This window comes from Chiloscyllium plagiosum, unplaced genomic scaffold (genome assembly GCF_037043375.1).
Source record: "Chiloscyllium plagiosum isolate Xiang-an unplaced genomic scaffold, Cpla_swu_hap1 HiC_scaffold_11, whole genome shotgun sequence".
Lineage (NCBI taxonomy): Eukaryota > Metazoa > Chordata > Chondrichthyes > Orectolobiformes > Hemiscylliidae > Chiloscyllium > Chiloscyllium plagiosum.
Window position 1 is genome coordinate 34,585,399 of NW_028270149.1, and position 21,515 is coordinate 34,606,913.

A 21,515-nucleotide genomic window follows, 5' to 3' on the forward strand; every position below is an offset into this window, starting at 1 on the left:
ACGTACAAGACCTTTGTGGAACTGCCATAATACTTACATCCTGAGTCAGTCAAGCTTCTGTGAGATATTTACACACAAAGCAGAGTTAGTGAATAACTCCTTGATTGACTTAAGACACTCCAGCCTGGTATAACTCAACTGATCACCTCATGGCAATTAAGTTGGGTCAGGTGATCGTGAAAGCAACCTAGTTTTCTTTTGTCTACACAAAAAAACTAGAAGTTGTTGGAAAAGCTCAGCAGGTCTGACAGCATCTGTGAAACATTAACTCTGATTTCTCTTCACAGATGCTGCCAGACCTGCTGAGCTTTTCCAGCAAGTCCTGTTTTTGTTTCTGATTTACAGCACCCGCAGTTCTTTCCGTTTTTATTTTGCTCATGATCAAATGTTAATAAGAACTAAAGACATTAAATTAAGACTATTTTTAGGATAGTTTAGAACGCTTATGGATTTAGCTGGCACAGTATTGATTTAATCTTTCTGGAAAAGCATAAACAATTATCAACATTCAAGGAAAAAAAGAAACAAGGTAGAGATAAAGGGTATGAAGATCACACTCCAACTGTTGAGGCCACTGTATTTCTCAACTGATGTGAGGGAGTCTCCTTGTATCCTGCATATACCTGTATCAATGCAAGGGCCAGAAAATGACCCTTGGCATGAAGTAAACTAAAAAGCTGAGTGATGAACAGGAAGGGAAGTAACCATCCTGACATCTTTGGTAACTGTTCTATGTTGTTCAGTTAGAAAGGTTCAAGCAAATTGTTGACATAAGATAAATGACCAACCTCTAGCAATAAGGTACTTAACTAAAATTCTCAGACACAGGTGTGGTCCACATTAAACTGCAACCTTCAGATGAAAAACAGATCAGGTAAGATGGAGAATTCTTGAAAATGTTGGCTAAAGCATAGAATGTTGCAGTTGTGAACTATTGAGATCAACACAGTCAGTGCCAATCAGCTGTTCCTCCTCCAGTATCAGTAAACTGGTTCTCAGCTGTTATAGGTTGCATATTTTTCCTATGTATTCAAATAATAGGTCATATCTAAGCTGTTGTGTATTAGTAAACTACCTGAAAATTGCTTACAAATATCCAGCTGCCTATTTTCTGGATGTGTGGTTGTCAAACCCAAAATGTTACAATGTCTTAATCCTTTAATTCCTTTTTCTCTGCCCTCACTTTGAAAAAGTGGAAGGAACTTTGCATATCTTTTTCACTAAGTTTGAGACTATCTGCTGCTTCTTCCATGTCTCCTTGCACACCAAAGCAAATTTGTAACTTAGCTCTCTAGCCCTAAACCAGCAATTAACTTGAATTTCTCCATGATCTTTACCTAATTCATAACTTTGCCTTGCCTGGCCCCATACAAGTTAACATTGTAAATGGTTGCCTATCCTTAAATTTATGTTCCACATTTTCAATTTAAGTTATGGTCATTATCTCCTTTTCAAAGAACCCATTTTAACCCCTTTATACTTGAAAGTTGCTCATCTCTAACCCCCTTTCCTTAGCCAAAGTTTTTGAATGCCCTGTTTCTGTTTGAATTTCTCCAGCTACATGACACAGCATCAATAAAGCCCGAACCTACATCACAGTTGAATTTTTCCTTTGACTGGCTGCATTACTACTTTAGTTCCCCACATCCTTCTCTGCTAATACCATGACTCTGTTGTCCAGCTCAGTGGGATTACTATTGCTTGTTTTCACTTGTAGCCGATTGGTGTGAGAGTATCTCCAGCTATAGTTTCTCTTTGCACTCTAAAAGCACACCTCTGGAGTCCACAAAGACCTATTCATGATACATATCTCCCTCATCTATATAAAGATGAAACAAAATGAATCGAGTCCAGTTTGTTTTGTGAATTGCATAATTATACATGCAAACTTGTTGAATCTGTGGTGCATTCAATTTCAAACATGACTCAGAGTTGGAGCTTGCCTTAGTGATTAAAGATGCACTCAGTCTATTTTATATGTACTCTGTAAATAACATACATATTTTAGTCACTTCACGAATATGCAACAATATTATACATGAATCTTTAAGTATCTCTGTGACATATATAGCTCATACTATTGTTTAATGGGTCTATAAAAGTCAATCAGATGAAATATTGCAACTTTGATTCTTCAATGCTCCATAAGTGAAGGTTATGCTTTTCAATTTATTATTAAAGTAGTCTAGTTGTTTTTGAATTGCGATCATGCAGGGGATTTTCTTTCACAGACATGTGGGGAAGGGATAGAATTTTAATCCTCAAGCACTGATGGGGTTGGGGCAGGTAAAAAAGTACAAATTCTAAAATCTTAAAGCATTACTCTACCCACCCATTTCTGGTTTTAACAGGAAGAGATTTATGATGGACCAATATGTTGTTAGAAGGTGGTTGCTTAGTAAAATATGGGGTGGTATGGTGGCTCAGTGCTTAGCACTACCGCCTCATAGTGCCAGGGTCCCAGGTTCGATTCCAGCCTCGGGCGACTGTTTGGAGTTTGCACATTCTCTCCATGCATGTGTGTGGGTTTCCTCCCACAGTTCAAAACAAAATGTAAAGATCAGGTGAATTGGCCCTGCTAAATTGCCCATAATGTTAGGTGCATTAGTCAGAAGGAAATGAGCCTGGTCAGGCTATTCTTCAGAGGGGTGGTATGGACTTGTTGGGCCAAATGGCCTGTTTCCACACTGTAGGGAATCTAATTATTGCGGACGGCTCAGTGGTTAGCACTGTTACCTCACAGTACCAGGGACCCAGGCTCGATTCCAGCCTCAGGTGACTGTCTGTGTGGAACTTGCACATTCTCTCAGGGTGCTCTGGTTTCCTCCCACAGTCCAAAGATCTGCAGACCAGGTGAATTGGCCAATATAAATTGCCCATTGTGTTAGATGCACAAGGGTCTGGGTGGGTTACTCTTCGGAGGGTCGGTGTGGACTTGTTGGGCCGAAGGACCTGTTTCCACACTATAGGGAATCTAATTTAATCTAATCTAAAATCTTTTAAAGGGGCTACATTCACTGAATTTAAGAATAACTGCTTATATGGGAATCCAAACAGATAAAAGGAATTGAAAAGTGTTGGAATAATTTTTAAAATCCTTTCATGGCTATATGCATCTCTGTCAAGGACATCATTTGTTGCCCTAATTAGTTTTTAACAGAATGGCTGACAGGCCATTACAGAGGGCAGTTATTGTTATCTTGGTGTCACATGTATGTCAGATCAGATAATGCCAGAAAATTTCCTTCCTTGTAGGACATTTACAAACCAGATTTTTTTTATGCCAATCAATGGTCACCATTCCTGAGACTGGTTGTTAATTCCAAATGTTATTAAATAACTTTAATTCTACCAACTGCTACTGTGAGATTTGAGCACTGTCCTGACAGCCATTAGCCTGGGAGTCTGCATTACGCGCTCAGTGATGATACCATTATATTGGCATCACTTGACATGTGGGCCAAGAGGAGGTGGATATTTTCTCCTGTCCCATAAACAAATCTCTTTACATATCCTGCGATTAACTGAAGGTCCTTACAAACTACAATGATCTCTGACTATCTACCATCCCACAACAGTCCCCATAATCTCTAACTCGACAGCACCCACTTCATTCCCACGATCATTGACTATTTGAGTCCCCAATCACAATCTTTTATTGGGCCTGTATCCATTTTCGGTTTTTTGTACTTTGTTCGCTTTTGGATGAGAAATCCATTGAGAAGATTTAAAAGATATCCTGCAGTAGGTTCAGCAGAGATGTTCAGGAATGTTGCAACAGCAGATCTACTTTTTGTAAATCCTTCCCCTTCAATAGTCTTTACTTTTCTTGACAGCTCTGAATGAATGGTTCCTGTTACTGGACAGACACAGTGACAGATTCTGATCATGTCTGCAGGGCCATATTGCTGCAGTCAGAGGACACTTAGTCATAGAGTCATAGAGATGTACAGCATGGAAACAGACCCTTCGGTCCAACCCGTCTATGCCAACCAGATATTCCAACCCAATCTAGTCCCACCTGCCAGCACCTGGCCAATACCCCTCCAAACTCTTCATATTCATATATCCATCCAAATGCCTCTTAAATGTTGCAATTGTACCACCCTCCACTACTTCTTCTGGCAGCTCATTCCATACACGTACCACCCTCTGCTTGAAAAAGTTGCCCCTTAGGTCTCTTTTATATCTTTCCCCTCTCACCCTAAACTTATGCCTTCTAGTTCTGGACTCACTGACCCCAAGGAAAAGACTTTGTCTATTTACCCTATCCATGCCCCTCATGATTTTGTTAATCTCTATAAGGTCACTCCTCAGACTCCGATGCTCCAAACTAGCCCCAGCCTGTTCAGCCTCTCCCTATAGCTCAAATCCTCAAAACCTGGCAACATCCTTGTAAATCTTTTCTGAACCCTTTCAAATTTCACAACATCTTTCCGATAGGAAGGAAACCAGAACTGCATGCAATATTCCAACAGTGGCCTCACCAATGTCCTGTACTGCCGCAACGTGACCTCCCAACTCCTGTACTCAATACTCTGACCAATAAACGAAAGCATACCAAACGCCTTCTTCACTATCCTATCGACCTGCGACTCCACTTTCAAGGAGTTATGAACCTGCACTCCAAGGTCTCTTTGTTCAGCAACACTCCCTAGGACCTTACCATTAAGTGTATAAGTCCTGCTAAGATTTGCTTTCCCAAAATGTAGCACCTCGCATTTATCTGAATTAAACTCCATCTGCCACTTCTCAGCCCATTGGCCCATCTGGTCAAGATCTTGTTGTAATCTCTTCGCTGTCCACTACACCTCCAATTTTGGTGTCATTTTCAAACTTACTAACTGTACTTCTTATGTTTACATCCAAATCATTTATGTGGAAGATCTGTGATCTTCTTGCAAAATTTTGCCATTTTAGCCTTGTTAAACAAATGTAAAATATTTTGCACAATCTACAAAGTATGATTTTAAATAATACATTTGTGCATGATGTTTTAAAAATACAGATTTTTGGGTGGCGGGGGTTAAATGGGGGCAGGTTGGGAAAAGGCAATTTTAATCTGAAAATTGCAAATCAAAAACATTTAAAATGTTCAACCTACCTGTGTCGCATGTCTCGGTTTCTGACGCAAGTTGAGAATTGCAAAGTCAACAGATGATTTAAAAAAAAGAAAACAGGTTTTAATTGCTATATGAATCAATTTAAAGGAAATAAAATTTAATAAAATGCACACAGAAAGCTGGGTGAAATCATGCTGTGCTTTAGTTGAATATCTTTCACGGTTTTAATGAAGATTCTAAGCTTGAGCTCATGATCAGAACTTTCAACATCTGTACTAGCTACAAATCTAGAATGATTGGTGAAGGAAATACAGAAAAAGCATTGACTATACTCGCCCTTCATGCAGAAACTAGTTACTGCAACTGGAAATAACATTAGCATTCAAATGTACATAATTAAAAAAAGAACCTCATGAAATCTACTATGAGATTTAAAATATGAAGAATTTGTATTTACTTTTATATTCACCATCTTGATAACCATAAACTCTGAAAAATACCAGGCTTTCAATAGTTGAACTTTAGGTTTGAGTCTCAAACATATAAATTGGTCCAAGAACATCATACCTCAATTCTAAAATATTTATGGCATTTCCAGATGGAAAGATCCGGCGTACAAAGTTAAAATCCCCAATGTAGACACTGCCATCTGGGCCACATGCCACAGCAACTGGTGCATAGAGTTTATTGTCGTGTGCCAGGCTGTTGCAGTTTGGACAAGCAACGCTCCGCTGACGACCATTTCCCATCACGCTTGTAATGACAAGAGGTTGTTGGGATATAAACTGGTTTTCCCCATTTCCTTTATGCAGTATTCCTGAATGCAAAATGAAAGAAGAAAATAGCTGAGAGAGATACCATGTTGTGGTTTTGTAGTTTGTGATTAGAGCATGATCTTGGTCCTTCAGTTGAGTGATAACCGCAAATTTGAATCAGAAATAAATGAGAATAGTGACCAATATTCAAAATCCTTCCCACAGAGCACTCCCTCACCCCATCCCCGGTCCACCCTACCTTGTGAAAAGAACCTGTTCCGGGTTCATCCAATTTCTAAATTATTCTAATTATTCATATTGTTGTTGACAGATTTTCTCTCTTTTCTTACCCCTTCTTCAGAAGAGACTTTCTTTTTAGGGCTGAACTTTCAAGATCACCAGCAACTCTTGAATTATTTCTTAAAAATGAGGCTAAAGCTAATTCAGGCAAAAAGGGCCAGATATCCTTCTCCAGCTCGAGAACTTCCCATGATTTCAGGGCAGAGCATTATCAATTATTTGGACATAAGGGGTGCAATTTGAGAAACAAGATGTTATCTGTTGTGGACTCATACTTCTGCCTTGAATCACTCGAGACACCTTATTGGTTAAATATTAATGAGTGCATAGCCTAGATCCACAGGAAGAATGTCTATAAAGCAGAACCTGATGTTTGTCTGCAGGATAGTTTGATGCTAATACTGTCATTTTGGAACACAATGCCCCTGCTAATTTCTTCTCATAACTTTGCAGAGCTGAACTTGCATGAAGTGGAATAACAGATTTCCAACAGCACTTTTTAATTGTTTACAAGTTAATTTCTTTGGGCTGTTGCTATGACTTTGCAAGTGTTTAGTGCCTTCTATAGTTGTTTCAAGCAGCAAATGTCTATAGGATACAGTGTGGCAGAGGGTGGAGATGTTTTGTGCTGATTTGATGCTACACTGAGTAGTTATTCACAGACATGGTGCTTTCCTCTTGAAACAGAGAATGGACTTTGACGATAAGTAGAGGGCATGCAAAGCAGGTGTCTGGATGTGAGAGGAGAATGAGGGGAGAAGAACACTCAGCAGTCATTCATAGCCAGCAAAGAGGTTGAGGCAGCAATATTTATACCTGAACATCAGTGACATAACTTATGTGAGATGTGTGCACTCCAATAAGATGACTTCTGTGACATCTGTTAACTCTGTAGCCATAATCCTAACCTCATAAAAGGGCAAAGACAACTTTGTTTGTGGCAATAAACCTGTGGGTCGGATCGTTCTCGGCAGGAACTGGAAATCTTAGCAACATCTGACAGTTTGTTGATAGCTACAGCGTAAAGGAGGTCACTGGGGCTTTCCATTCAAAAATTACTAACTTTGTTCCTTTTTCTCTTGCCAGAGATCAGCAGGCAAAGGGAGTACAAACATTTGCTTGCATTGTAGGTTTCCCCAAGTAGCCATTACCTGCAGATATATCGAAATGCATGGTGGAGGTGGGTACTGCAGATGCTGGAGATTAGAGTCGAGATTAGAGTGGTGCTGGAAAAGCACAACAGGTCAGGCAGCATCCAAGGAGCAGGAAAACTGACATTTTGGGTAAAAGCCCTTCATCTGGCTTTTGCTCAAAATGTCAATTTTGCTACTCCTCGGTCGCTGACTGACCTGCTGTGCCTTTCCAGCACCACTCTAATCTTGATATCACAATGCATGTCAACAGAGTCCCATTCTCAGGATAAACAGGGATTCTCCTCACTCTATCCAACTGGTAAGGTACTATCTATAAAATGTCCAGCATCCTGACAGCATTCTGTGGCTGCCAGCTGGGACAACTGCATTTCAGTCACCAGATAAAACCAAAAGATTGCTACTGTCTATCCTATGATAACATTGTTCATGATATTGGTTTGTAACTGGTGCACATATGGGTGGATTACAATGAGATCTAAGCTACTACAGAAAATGAGACAGAACATTGATGTCCTGAAACAATAATTCTCTGTTTGTGTTGTTTCAGAAAGAGCCCTGATCAGCTTGGTTGAGGGCTAACTGTTGCATATCAACACCATTCTGGCAGGCCAGCCCTTGCCCCTCAGCTCTGGAAGAAGTGTCTGAGGAGCATAAGCATGAGGAATAGGAGGAAAAGCCAAATGAGACTGTCCCTTTCTTCCCAGTTGTCATGAAGGCTAATTTAATGGTGGAACCAATTAAAAAAAAAAATCAAATTTCTGTTATTAGCAATCATATACTTTTACTTTCCCTTAGTCACTGTATAATAAATAATCCTTTTGGCCATAATCCAAAACTAAAACCACCACAAAATAAGATAATAAAATTGTTCCAGTAATATACTGAAATGGCAAAGTTTTAAATGTATAAGTATCTATGAATTATAGGATTAGTAAACAGCAAGTTGAACTAAAAATGCAATCCCTTGTCACAGATTGAAACTAGACAATTGCTTTCTCATAGTATCCCTGCTTTCTTTAATCAATAAAACAACTAAATGTACCTTTTACATGTCTTCCTTCAATGTGTTCCCTGGTTGGTGATTTTCAAGTTTAATCTTCAAATACAGATATTTATTTGATTTTCCAGTTTACTTGCAAATTCTTCTTGTTTAAACGTAAACTCCTTTTGAATTTTATCCCTTCAATATAGCAAAAACTTTGCCAATACAGATTTTGTGAAATAATTGTTTTTCTCCAAAATAAATAGAATGGGTTAGTTTTTTCTATAGCATTTAAAATGATGGTTACAAGGAATATGTCCAATTACAATAATGTGCTATAGAACAAAGATCTAACAAAATTATTTAAAGGAGATGATTGTGGAGAATTTTAACCTTGTATTTTCATTTAGCAATAGCACCTCACTCTAAAACATTGACGAGAATTGATTTGCAAGACTCAAGTGTTGATTGGAAAAAAGTACAATGGCATTACAATGCTGCTAATTGGTTTGATATCTAAAATGGTGGGAGATTTCTTAGAATGTAAAGGTTAAGTTGAAAAATAAATGTGAATAAATACATGTTGTGGCTGTACAGGACATTGGTTAGGGCACTTTTGGGATATTGTGTGCAATTCTGGTCTCCCTCCTATAGGAGGGATGTTGTGAAACTTGAAAGGGTTCAGAAAAATTTACAAGGATATTGCCAGAGTTGGTGGGTTTGAACTACAGGGAGAGACTGAATAGGTTGGTGCTGTTTTCTCTGGTGCGAGGGTGATCTTGTAGAGGTTTATAAAATCTTGAGGGGCATGGATAGGGTAACTAGATAAGGCCCTTTCCCTGGGGTGGGGGAGTCCAGAACTGGAGGGCATAGGATTAGGGTGAGAAAGGAAAGATTTAAAAGGGACCTAAATGGCAGCTTTTTCATGCAAAGGGTGGTGCATATATGGAATGAGCTGACAGAGGAACTGGTGGATACTGGTACAATTACAACATTTAAAAGGCATCTGGATGGGGGTCTGAACAGAAAGGGTTCAGAGGGATATGGGCCAAGTGCTGGCAAATGGGACTCGATTAATTTAGGATATCTGGTTGGCATGGACGAGTAAAACACAAGGGTGTGTTTCCATGCTCTAATATTCTAATACTCTATGACTTTATGTCAGAAATGAATCATCTTTGGATTAGTTGCAAAACAAAATAAGATATTTTCCCCTATTTGTAGCAGACTTTTAGCTATCACTAGTGCACTTCATGCAATTGAAAACACAAGTGGCAGCAAGACTTTTCTTTTGTTTGTCATTATTCAAAATTGGACATAGTAAATGTTATCCATAGCATTAAAAGATTATTGTCAGTTTTAACACAAAGGTAGCAAAGAGCTTGAGTGATTTTGTCTCATTTGTTTTTCTGTGCTGAAATGATCTTAAAATGCTGACATTTGTTTAGTTAGAAAATGTCATGTAATATTCTTCTTTTTCTTATTTCATTTTGATGTTTTATTATATTATAATGGAAGTGTTTAAATAGATCAGAAAACTGTTACCCTACATGGAAAATGCTGGAGAGAATCAAATCAGTAAAGGCTAATTAGTTTCACTGGTGAACTCTGCAAGCTGTGTAATGCAGGTTTTCGGAATCACACAACTCCTGAATACACCAATCACAAAAGCTTTCTCTATCTTAGGGATTAAATTTAACATCTTAGACAACTAAACTATGCACCAGATTTGGTGCAAGTTTTTAATCACCTCATTTTTTGATAGTCTGCCAATGAAAGGGGGCTCTGAAAGCATGCAGTTTCAAATAAGCAGGTTGGACTATAACACAGTGTCGCGTGATTTTTGACAACATTACCATGAAGGTAGTCATTTGCCATCTGCTTGAATCCTAATAGTGAACACAATTCAATGTGAATCATATAGTTTCACTTTCCCCACCACCCAACACCACCAACTATGACGCCCCCATGTCCACAAAGTCAAACAAGTGAACAGATTCAGCAGGAAACACAAGCACATAACATCAGAATTTGGAGAGGATAGCCCTAATCAAGTATTGGGAGAGACTGGCATTCAGTGGTATGGAATAAACAAAGTGGGTCTAATCAGCCGGCATTAAGGCAAAATAGTAATGACCTGTCCAGCAGCAGAAGATATTTGGATTATAGCATTCCATAAAATCAGCCAAAGTAAAATAGGCAGTGTATATTACATAAAGTAGGCAGGTTGGATATAGGTAGTTTCATGCAAGTTAGTTTATGAATAGCCAGACAGCATTTAATCGGAGCGGAATTATTATTTAGTGGAAAATCAGCATCTCCCTTGTGACCAATGGGTACCTCAGCAAATTTTAATTTTGAAATCAGCTTCGTAAGATTGCTGAATAGCACTTGCACATGCCCTATGTGTATTATTATCCATATTAGACACTGCTTACATTGTTTTGACAGCTTAATGGCTTTCAGGAATATGATTTAGTAAGTTTCCTGTGGTAGCTGCAGTTTGAATCAAACTGCCTTGTGTAGATTGATATTGTATTTGAAAACAATCACTCTCAGCAGTGAATATCAACAATGGGACACACATACTCTTATTAGATAGGGGTTAACATCAGGGTTCTAATTTTACAATGATGAAATAATTAAAACAGCATTTCTATTGAATAGTATTCTAGGATTTGCATTAATTCTTTGGTTTGTATTTTACTACTTTGCTGCTTATTTTGCTAAAACCGAATGTGAGTTTTATTTACTAATTGATCTCCCATGGGCATGCACTTGGCAAATCGTAAATAATTTATTTTTCTCGAAGTGGCTTGTTTGCAGACTTAAGTCAATTTCCATTTTAAATTCATACTTTTTATTTACATATTCTACTTCAAGTTCACATTTATGATAAGACAACATCTTGCAAAATGTCTAGATTACAGAGGAGAAAGGGCTAGATGTCTTGAAATGGTTAAAGGTGGATAAATTCCCAGGACCTGATCAGGTGTACCCGAGAACTCTCTGGGAAGCTAGAGAAGTGATTGCTGGGCCTCTTGCTGAGATATTTGTATTATCGATAGTCACAGGTGAGGTGCTGGAAGACTGGAGGTTGGAAAACGTGGTGCCTCTGTTTAAGAAGGGTGCAAGACAAGCTAGGGAACTATAGACCAGTGAGCCTGACCTCGGTGGTGGGCAAGTTGTTGGAGGGAATCCTGAGGGACAGGATGTACATGTATTTGGAAAGGCAAGGACTGATTCGGGATAGTCAACATGGCTTTGTGCATGGGAAATCATGTCTCACAAACTTGATTGAGTTTTTTGAAGAAGTAACAAAGAACATTGATGAGGGTAGAGCAGTACATGTAATTTATATGGACTTCAGTAAGGCGTTCGACAAGGTTCCCCATGGGAGACTGGTTAGCAAGATTAGATCTCATGGAATACAGAGAGAACTAGCCATTTGGATACAGAACTGGCTCAAAGGTAGAAGACAGAGGGTGGTGATGGAGGGTTGTTTTTCAGACTGGAGGCCTGTGACCAGTGGAGTCCCACAAGGATCGGTGCTGGTTCCACTGCCTTTTGTCATTTACATAAATGATTTGGATGTGACCATAAGAGGTACAGTTAGTAAGTTTGCAGATGACACCAGAATTGGAGGTGTAGTGGATAGTGAAGAGGGTTATCTCAGACTACAACAGGATCTGGACCAGATGGGCCAATGGGCTAAGAAGTGGCAGATGGAGTTTAATTCAGACAAATGCAAGGTGCTGCATTTTGGGAAAGCAAATCTTAGCAGGACTTACACACTTAATGGTAAGGTCCTAGGGAGTGTTGCTGAACAAAGAGACCTTGGAGTGCAGGTTCATAGCTCCTTGAAAGTGGAGTCGCAGGTAGATAGGATAGTGAAGAAGGCGTTTGGTATGCTTTCGTTTATTGGTCAGAGTATTGAGTACAGGAGTTGGGAGGTCATGTTGCGGCTGTATAGGACATTGGTTGGGCCACTATTGGAATATAGTGTGCAGTTCTGGTCTCCTTCCTATCGGAAATATGTTGTGAAACCTGAAAGGGTTCAGAAAAGATTTACAAGGATGTTGCCAGGGTTGGAGGATCTGAGCTACAGGGAGAGGCTGAACAGGCTGGGGCTGTTTTCCCTGGAGCGTCGGAGGCTGAGGGGTGACCTTATAGAGGTTTACAAAATTATGAGGGGCATGGATAGGATAAATAGGCAAAGTCTTTTCTCTGGGGTGGGGGAGTCCAGAACTAGAGGGCATAGGTTTAGGGTGAGAGGGGAAAGATATAAAAGAGACCTAAGGGGCAACTTTTTCAAGCAGAGGGTGGTACGTGTATGGAATGAGCTGCCAGAGGATGTGGTGGAGGCTGGTACAATTGCAACATTTAAGAGGCATTTGGATGGGTATATGAAAAAGAAGGGTTTGGTGGGATATGGGCCAGGTGCTGGCAGGTGGGATTAGATTGGGTTGGGATATCTGGTCGGCATGGATGGGTTGGACCGAAGGGTCTGTTTCCATGCTGTCTCTATGACTCTATAACAGTTATGATCAGACTTCCTTAGTTGAATTAGTAAATTATATCCTTTCATAGGTACAAAAATAATGAATAAATGATTACACATCAGAAGGTCATTTTAGTTAATTTAAACAAATAATTTCTCTACACTGTATGATATACCTATACTACCAAGGTAGCATCATGCCTGCTAAAAGTCTAATTTCTATTACTCAGCCAGCCTTTGGATCCTTCACTGCCTGTGCAGCCCTTGAAGCTTCTTTTGATTTCTAATCTCTCTCTTCCTGGAGAGACATCAAGGGATTTTCTGATAAAATGGGAATGATGTTTTTTTTCTGGTAAATGAGCTAACAGATTGCCATTTAATCATTTTCTGGATTAGCATGTTGTGCACTTTGCATCAGTTCACTTTTAGTTTCAACCTTGTAGGACAACTTTTTTTTTGCTTTTAAAAACACCAAAACTTAGAATTTCAAATCATTGTGCACATAATTATCAGAGAACCTTAAAACATGACCTTAGCAATTACCTTTTGAAAATGTGAAGAATATTCACTGCATTCTCTTTTCTACAAACATGAGGATTTCGACAGATAAATCATTCAAATTAGTCAAAACCATATTGACTATTTCTGATTCGAATAAACCGTTTTAGATGTTTGCTATCATTGTAGCTGACTCACAGGTGATTTGGTTCCTTAATAAAGAAGTAACCTTATGTGAAGGTAAATCCTTACGAAAGCTAAACTCTCCAGAATTAGTACATTAAAATAAAATCTTAAGATAATTAACAGAAAAATACACTCAAAGTCAGCAAGCCATTTAATGTGGAGAATAAATGTAAACAAAGGGAAAACAAATGAAAATGTAGAAGTGACATATTAAAGAAGGTTTTCTCCCAAAAGATAATGGGTTGACAGAACGATGTTGGAAGTAGATGGTTGATTAAGATTGAGTAACAACTTTGACAAGCTGGGTCAATATCTGTACTGCTATAGAGTGGGAATGAGGGTTCCAGGAACACTGCTTAATTTAATTTTGAAGAAGCAAGATAGAAAGGCAGGTTTGAACTTTTCACAACCTCATGATGTCTCAAAGTCCTTTATGGGCAAAAGTGAGGACTGCAGATGCTGGAGATTAGAGTCAAGAGTGTGATGCTGGAAAAACACAGCAGGTCAGGCAGCATCCGAGGAGCAGGAGAATCGACATTTGGGCAAAAGCCCTTCATCAGGAATTCGTGCTGTGTTTTTCCAGCACTGCACTCTCGATTCAAAGTCCTTTATAGCCCATGATGCTCTGTGGGTTATCTCTCTTGAGGGCAAACTAACTTTGAACAGTGGACCTCCAACAGGATATTATTAAATCCTTTATTTACATAACCAAATGCCCAATATCTGTTTTATATAATAATTTCTGAAACCTTTTATTGTGTAAATCAACATTTGGATTACACTTCCAGCTTGTAAAGAGTGCAAACTGATGCTCGACATATTAGAAGATTAGGCCCTCTTTTATTAAGCAGTGAACACTAAGTGTTTACTGTGGAGCAGAATCTTTTGACCTCAATGTGAACACTAATCATGACAAGGTAGGTGCAAAAATTCTAAATGCAGAGTAAAACTCATTCCACAAACAACAGAAATCAGCACCAACCCAGAAGAACTCCCTTAAATTCATTTTCTCCATCAGAACTCCTGTGGTTTGTCTGAGTGCAACTGATAGCTTCTGTCAAATAAAGAGTTAGCTTTGTGAATTTGATCCTTAACTATTAGGAATTGGTTTGAGGCTGCTGAAGCACACTATTAAAGTTTGGGCGGACACCATCATTTCATTGATATAGGTTGTATTTGAACCCAGGTCTTCGGGGTGAATTAAAATATACTACTGTTTTTAATAATGCTGAGAAATTGGCAAAGAAGATTCTGATGAAATAAAGTGAAGCAAGCACTTGTGTTACATTGGAGATCCTTACCACTTTGTATGTTCAAAACATGATGGTTGTCCAAAGACCAGCCGCCTAAATTGGAGGCATCCTTTTCAAATCCCTGTAGAATTGCTGTCCTTTTCTCCCACAGTAGCAAATCTGGACAGGTTTCATATTCATATCCCACTGAAACTGAGAAACAATTACAAAAGAACATTGAAACCATTTCCTGCTGAGATCATAGATTCAAGGACTGGCATTAACAAATTAATTCTAGTTTGGAAAATCCATTTGTTTTTAAGGTGAGGATCATTCATTCATACTCCTGCACATGCACATACTTTATTAAACAAATACAAGGAGGACAGGTTTGTTTGCATATCATTTGATGTGTTTAATACTGTAAGTGATGACATCATGTATTTTTTGGGATGATTGGTGGATAAAAGTATCAAAAATGTGACTTCAAAAAAATCAGAATGCCAAAAGATTTTATAAAATAAAAAAAAGATACCCTGGGAGATCAGATACATCAGATAACCCAAAAACCATAGCCTTGAGCACTTGAAGTGTCTGAAGAGATTTGATAATACACGTTTATTTTAAGAAATGTCCAAAAGGGCAACTCTGAAATAGGAATTAATAACCTCATCCCAATTTGAATATTTGTGAATATTTTGTCATCAACACGAACTGATCACACTTCATAGAGTCATAGAGTCAGAGATGTACAGCATGGAAACAGACCCTTCGGTCCAACTCCTGCATGCCGACCAGATATTCCAATCCAATCTAGTCCCACCTACCAGCACCTGGCCCATATCCTTTCACAGCCTTCCTATTCATATACCCATCCAAATGCCTTTTAAATGTTACAATTGTACCAGCCTCCACTACTTCCTCTGGCAGCTCATTCCATACACGCACCACCCACTGTGTGAAAAAGTTGCCCTGTAGGACTCTTTTATATCTTTCCCCTCTCACCCTAAACCTATGCCCTCTAGTTCTGGAGTCACTGACCCCAGGGAAAATACTTTGTCTATTTATCCTATCCATGCCCCTCATGGTATTGTAAACCTCTATAAGATCACCCCTCAACCTCCGACGCTCCAGGAAAAACAGCCCCAGCCTGTTCATCCTCTCCCTATAGCTCAAATCCTCCAACCCTGGCAACATCCTTGTAAATTTTTTCTGAACCATTTCAAGTTTCACAACATCTTTCCATTAGGAAGGAGACCAGAATTGCACACAATATTCTAACAGTGGCCTAACCAATGTCCTGTACAACCACAACATGACCTCCCAATTTCTGTACTCAATACTCTGACCAATAAAAGAAAGCATACCAAACGCTTATCCTATCGACCTGTGACTCCACTTTCAAGGAGCTATGAACCTGCACTCCAAGGTCTCTTTGTTCAGCAACACTCCCTAGGACCTTACCATAAAGTGTATAAGTCCTGCTAAGATTTGCTTTCCCAAAATGCAGCATCTCGCATTTATCTGAATTAAACTCCATCTGCTACTTCTCGGCCCAATGGCTCATCTGGTCAAGATCCTCTTGTAATCTGAGGTAACCTTCTTCATTGTCCATTACACCTCCAATTTTGGTGTCATCTGCAAACTTACTAACTGTACCTCTTATACTTGCATCCAAATCATTTACGTAAATGACAGAAAGCAGTGGACCCAGCACCGATCCTTGTGGCATCCACTGGTCACAGGCTTCCAGTTTGAAAAACAACCCTCCACCACCACCCTCTGTCTTCTACCTTTGAGCCAGTTCTGTATCCAAATGGCTAGTTCTCTCTGTATTCCATGAGATCTAACCTTGCTAACCAGTCTCCCATGGCGAACCTTGTCGAACACCTTACTGATGTTCATATAGATCACATCTACCACTCTGTCCTCATCAATCCTCTCTGTTACTTCTTCAAAAAACTCAATCAAGTTTGTGAGACATGATTTCCCATGCACAAAACCATATTGACTATCCCTAATCAGTCCTTGCCTTTCCAAATACATGTATATCCTGTCCCCCAGGATTCCCTCCAACAATTTGCCCACCACCAACGTCAGGCTCACCAGTCTATAGTTCCCTGGCTTGTCTTGCACCCTTCTTAAACAGTGGCATCACATTTGCCAACCTCCAGTCTTCCGGCACCTCACCTGTGACTATCGATAATACAAATATCTCAGCAAGAGGCCCAGCAATTACTTCTCTAGCTTCCCATAGAGTTCTAGGGTACACTTGATCATGTCCTGGGGATTTATCCACCTTTATGCATTTCAAGACATCCAGCACTTCCTCCTCTGTAATATGGACATTTTGCATGATGTCACCATCTATTTCCCTACATTCTATATCTTCCATATCCTTTTCCACAGTGAATACTGATACAAAATACTTGTTTAGTATTTCCCCCATTTTTTGCGGCTCCACACAAAGGCCGCCTTGCTGCTCTTTGAGGGGCCCTATTCTCTCCCTAGTTACCCTTTTGTCCTTAATATATTTGTAAAAACCCTTTGGATTCTTCTTAATTCTATTTGCCAAAGCTATCTCATGTCTCCTTTTTGCCCTCCTGATTTCCGTCTTAAATATACTCCTGCTTCCTTTATACTCTTCTAAGGATTCACTTGATCTATCCTGTCTGTGCTTTACATATGCTTCCTTCTTTTTCTGAACCAAACCCTCAATTTCCTTGGTCATCCAGCATTCCCTATACCTACCAGCCTTTCCTTTCACCCGAACAGGAATATACCTTTTTTGGATTCTCTTTATCTCATTTCTGAAGGCTTCTCATTTTCCAGCCATCCCTTTACCTGCGAACATCTGCCCCAATCAGCTTTCGAAAGTTCTTGCCTAATACAATCAAAATTGGCCTTTCTCCAATTTAGAACTTCAACTTTTCGATCTGGTCTATCCTTTTCCATCACTATTTAAAATCTAATGGAATTATGGTCGCTGGCCCCAAAGTGCTTCCCCACTGACACCTCCGTCACCTACCCTGCCTTATTTCCCAAGAGTAGGTCAGGTTTTGCACCTTCTCTAGTAGGTACATCGACATACTGAATCAAAAAATTTTCTTGTACGCACTTAACAAATTCCTCTCCATCTAAACCCTTAACACTGTAGCAGTCCCAGTCCCTGTTTGGAAAGTTAAAATCCCCTACCATAACTACCCTATTATTCTTACAGAAAGCGGAGATCTCCTTACAAGTTTCTCAATTTCCCTCTGACTATTAAGGGGTCTATAATACAATCCCAATAATGAGATCATCACTTTCTTATTTCTCAGTTCCACCCAAATAACTTCCTTGGATGTATTTCCGGGAATATCCTCCCTCAGCACAGCTGTAATGCTATCCCTTATCAAAAACACTACTCCCCCTCCTCTCTTGCCTCCCTTTCTATCCTTCCTGTAGCATTTGTATCCTGGAACATTAAGCTGCCAGTCCTGCCCATCCCTGAGCCATGTTTCTGTAATTGCTATGATATCCCAGTCCCATGTTCCTAACCATACCCTGAGTTCATCTGACTTCCCTGTTAGGCCCCTTGCATTGAAATAAATGGAGTTTAATTTATTTGTCCTACCTTGTCCCTGCCTGTCCTGACTGTTTGACTTGCTTCTGTTCTCAATTGTACCAGTCTCAGACTGATCTCTTTCCTCACTATCTCCCTGGGTCCCATCCCCCACTTTACTAGTTTAAATCCTTCCGAGCAGCTCTGCCACATTTCCCTGCCAGTATATTAGGCCCCTTCCAATTTAGGTGCAATCTGTCCTCCTTGTGCAGGTTACTCCTACCCCAAAAGAGATTCCAATAATTCAAACATGTGAATCCATCTCCCATACACCAGCTCTTCAGCCATACATTCATCTTCTCTATCCTCCTATTCTTGCCCTCACTTGCTCGTAGCACGGGGAGTAATCCAGATATTATTACTCTCGAGGATCTCCTTTTTAAATTCCTGCCTAACTCTCTGTAATGTCCCTATAAAATCTCAACCTTTTCCCTTCCTATGTCGTTGATTCCAATGTGGACAATGACCTCTTGCTGGCCCCTCTCCCCATTCAGAGGGTACAGAATGTTCTCAGACATCCTTGATCCTGGTACCAGCGATACAACACACCATTCTGATTTTTCACTGCTGGCCACAGAAACATCTGTCTATACTTTGGACAAGACAGCCCCCATAACACAATTGGTCTCTTGGGACCTGAGATACTCCTCATTGCATTAGAGCCAGTCTCAATGCCAGAAATTTGGCTGTTCGTGCTACCTTCCCCATCACCTCCTACATTTTCCAAAACAACATACTTGTTTGAAATGGGGATAGCCACAGAACACATCTGAACTAGCTGCCTACCTCTCTTACCTTTCCTGGAGTTAACCCATCTATGTGACTGTATCTGATACTTTCCCCCTTCCTATAACTGCCATCCATCACATATTGTTGTTGTTGCGAATTCCTCATTGCTTCTAACTGTCTCTCCAACCAATCCATTCGATGTGACAAGATTCGCAACCAACAGCATTTATTGCAGATATAATCCGCAGTAACCCTTAAACTCTCTTTAAACTCCCACATCTGACAAGAAGCACATATCACTCTATTAAAGGCCATTTTTGCTCCTTCACAATCTACAGACCCAGAAAATTACACTCTGTCTTATTCCTCTACAAAACGCTGTACAAAAGCATACACACATGCAAACACACACTTAAAACACCAGTTTCCAAAGACTTCCAGTGAATATTTTGTCACAGAAGTGATTTGAAATAATAAGCACGGTTTTGTTTAATCACAATTCACAGCAATGTATTGAAGAATTTCTTTTTCTCAGGGCATTGATTCTTCTTAGGATGCTGCTCCACAAGCATTGGTTGTTCTTCAATACCTTGTCCAGTGAGGCAATGAAATGAAAATCAACTGATGATGATGGAGTGAGTGACAGGTGAACTCATATCATTTTTGCCAATTGTAAGAAACACATACTCCCAGTGGGATCACGAAATAACGGACATAGATTTCACAGCAAAGGAAAACAGTGTGAAAATGGCAGAAGACATTGGGAACCCTTGTATAACCCTCAATCCTCTCCCATCAAAAGAAAGCACCATCTCATTTTGGTGGAAGTGGGATTGTCCATAGTTTACCAAAGCATGTGTTGCAGAGGTAGCTGGTGTTTAAATTATCAGATCCACTGAAATCTGTCCTTCAAGTTAGTAGTGTCTGTAATCTGGAGTGTGGAGGTTAGACCACACAAGCGTAGATCTGTTTGTCATGTTTCGTTTAGTTAGCGAGGATACCCCTTTGGAGAGCAGGGGTGCCCTTTTGGAAATGGTACCAGGATGTCTTGGTGGTGGGAGTCAGGGATCATTGAGGGAGTTAATGGGGTAGGGAAGGGTGGTCAGTTTCCCTTTGGGATCATTAACTATGGAGATGATTGTGCAGAAAAGATGTGTGAGCTCTGAGCAGTTCAACTTGCCAAAGAGTGCCAACATGTTTATTTATGAATGACAGTAAAACAAACAATCATGGATTTTGAAGAAGGGCTTGTTCTGTAGAAGGATCCAAAACATTAACTCAATTTCCTCCTCACAGATGGTGCCAGACTGCTGAGTTTCTCCAGTAATTTCTACGAATGAGAATTTTTTTTTAAATACAGTGTAGTCTGCAATTAAAAAAACTTTTAGTAATGTAACTATTTTTTCTCCCATGTTCATGGATCTTGTGAAAACTAGGCAAGTGGCATGGTAGCTGAAGGGGTAAGAGGGTTGATGGAAGTAGGGACTAAATTATCATAGGGACAATGATTGGCCATGAGAAAGGCTAGAGAAATATAAGGTTGGCATTGGTGAGGCATGAGGACTGTGTGGGGGTGAGGAAGCTGTCAGGGTGATGGCTGGAGAAATGTGTTATTCCTTTATTTCAATTTTTGTCCAGTCCTGGACCCCCAGAGCATGTTCTCTGCCCATCCTTCATCAGGAACTGGCAGTCCAGTCAGGTCTTCCCTGATTGCTTGACCAAAATTCTAAGCCAGACCATACATCCCCACCCCAACCCCTGATCCAGTCAGCAGCAATTTCCAAAGGTTGTGTTTGCAGAGTCAGGATTTCTCCTGCCACTGTGCACCCATTCCCAAAATAAAAATCAGGGCCTGAGTATTTTCTGCTATTAGTTAAGCCTTGACAGGTTGAAGTCAATTGCAATATTTTAACTATTCTCCCAAATATGATCACCTCATTAATCGAGTGAAGAAGTCCAAACTAGGGCTTTCCATGAGTTGCATTAATCTTGATTAATAGTTCTCTCTTGAAAGACATTAAACTTTTGAGCAATGGTTTTCTAGTTCGGATGTTGTGTCTTGGTTATTTGTTGTTATATATACTTTGGAGGTAAGAGGTTACTTGTTGGCAGCTCTGGTTTCTTAGTGACTTGTATTGAGAAACATTGGAAAATAGGGTATCAAACCAAGTGCCAAATGTGACATCATAGCTTTATTAAAGAGAGAAAGAATGGTAAAAAAATGTCCCTTCTATTTCTGTATCTGAGAATTTTAAAAGCAGTGGCTGCCCAGAAACGTGTCACAAAAACAACTCTGAAGTAGGAACTAATGCTCTCACCCCAATTTAAATATTCAGTAAATTAATTTGTCATCAACACTAACTAATCCATTTGACTTTGTGTGTACACACACACGTGTACACACACACACACACACACACACTTAAAACAGCAGTTTCTCAAGACTTCGAGTGAATATTTTGTCACAGAAATGATTTGAATAATGATATTGGTTTTGTTCATTCACACTTC

General features: G+C 39.7%; 1 protein-coding gene across 8 annotated transcripts in view; it reads right to left on the minus strand.

Moving 5' to 3' along the window:
- tenm1 (teneurin transmembrane protein 1) overlaps positions 1–21,515 on the minus strand; it is a 2,430,772-nt gene that overhangs the window by 108,909 nt on the left and 2,300,348 nt on the right. For all 8 annotated transcript variants that reach the window (XM_087991975.1, XM_087991977.1, XM_087991976.1 and 5 more), the window contains 3 exons: positions 14,741–14,884; positions 5,631–5,880; positions 5,105–5,125 (listed from right to left, as the gene is read on the minus strand). In XM_087991975.1, the coding sequence (XP_087848101.1) occupies positions 5,105–5,125; positions 5,631–5,880; positions 14,741–14,884 (415 nt within the window). The remainder of the gene's footprint in view (positions 1–5,104; positions 5,126–5,630; positions 5,881–14,740; positions 14,885–21,515) is intronic.